Genomic DNA, 839 nt, shown 5'->3' with positions numbered 1-839 from the left:
AAACAATATCTGCCAAATGTGTGGCTTCAACTTAAGAGGCATTGTGCCGCTCCTTCCGTGGCCACCTGGGGGCAGTAGAACAGCCTTCCAGATACACAGCCTGAGCTTCTTTGCGCCGCCGTTATGAATTCTTTCCAGATGACAAAGAATATATTATGTCTGAGTTGATTATTGTAATCTCAGTTGGTTTTACCTGCGGCTTGATGTTGATCTTTTCCGCGGCGTTGGCGTTGAGCCAGCTCATGTCGATCTCGCAGTCAAAATGTCCGATGTTGCACACTATGGCGTCGTCCTTCATGCTCTCAAAGTGACTGTCGGGGGTGGAGGGGGGAAAAAAAAAATGTAAGCAAAACACCAACACAGTCACATGGGAGACAACTGGTGCTGTGACTCGGGACGGCTACCCAAGTTGGTCCGGACTGATTTGGCTTACAATCAGCACGTATCGAGTCAGGCGGAATCAAACGTTGCCGTGTTTCGGCCCCTAAGTGGAGACTTGCTAGTTGTGTGCGCGCGCGGGAGTGGAAGTGTCGGCCATTTTTCATGACACGCGCACAATTTAAAATTGCACCTACTGTGCCTGGATGATGTCCTCGCAGCCAGTGGTGGTGACGAAGATATTTCCTTCCTGGCAGGCTTCGTCCATGGTGGTCACCTCAAAGCCTGCAACGTACATTGCAGAGGACAAGTGTGCACACCCCGGATCAAATCTGGCTTTTGTGATACGGGGCAAAGGGGGTAGGGGGTTCCAAATAAATCATTTTTCTGCATTGCGACTTATAATTTGAATGAAAACAGCGGGGGGCAAAATTCAAATGGAAGTTAAAAAAAAAAAAAAA

General features: G+C 48.5%; 1 protein-coding gene across 1 annotated transcript; it reads right to left on the bottom strand.

Moving 5' to 3' along the window:
- Nucleotides 1-106: 106 nt before the first annotated feature.
- LOC109509119 (adenosylhomocysteinase-like) lies at nucleotides 107-709 on the bottom strand. The gene is made up of 2 exons (XM_019859022.1): nucleotides 576-709; nucleotides 107-311 (listed from the first exon to the last, which is right to left on the bottom strand). Exons 1-2 carry the CDS (start codon nucleotides 674-676, stop codon nucleotides 122-124), a joined length of 291 nt encoding a protein of 96 aa, XP_019714581.1. The 5' UTR covers nucleotides 677-709; the 3' UTR covers nucleotides 107-121.
- Between the last annotated feature and the right edge of the window lie 130 nt (nucleotides 710-839).

This window comes from Hippocampus comes, unplaced genomic scaffold, assembly GCF_001891065.2.
Source record: "Hippocampus comes isolate QL1 unplaced genomic scaffold, H_comes_QL1_v1.1 C16776012, whole genome shotgun sequence".
NCBI lineage: Eukaryota > Metazoa > Chordata > Actinopteri > Syngnathiformes > Syngnathidae > Hippocampus > Hippocampus comes.
This window is presented reverse-complemented; position numbering and strand designations above follow the sequence as displayed.

Coding starts and splice junctions, on each gene's coding strand:
- LOC109509119 (XM_019859022.1), bottom strand. CDS start 676: ATGTACGTTGCAGGCTTTGAGGTGACCACCATGGACGAAGCCTGCCAG. Junction 312..575: donor GAGGACATCATCCAGGCACA/GTAGGTGCAATT, acceptor CACCCCCGACAG/TCACTTTGAGAGCATGAAGG.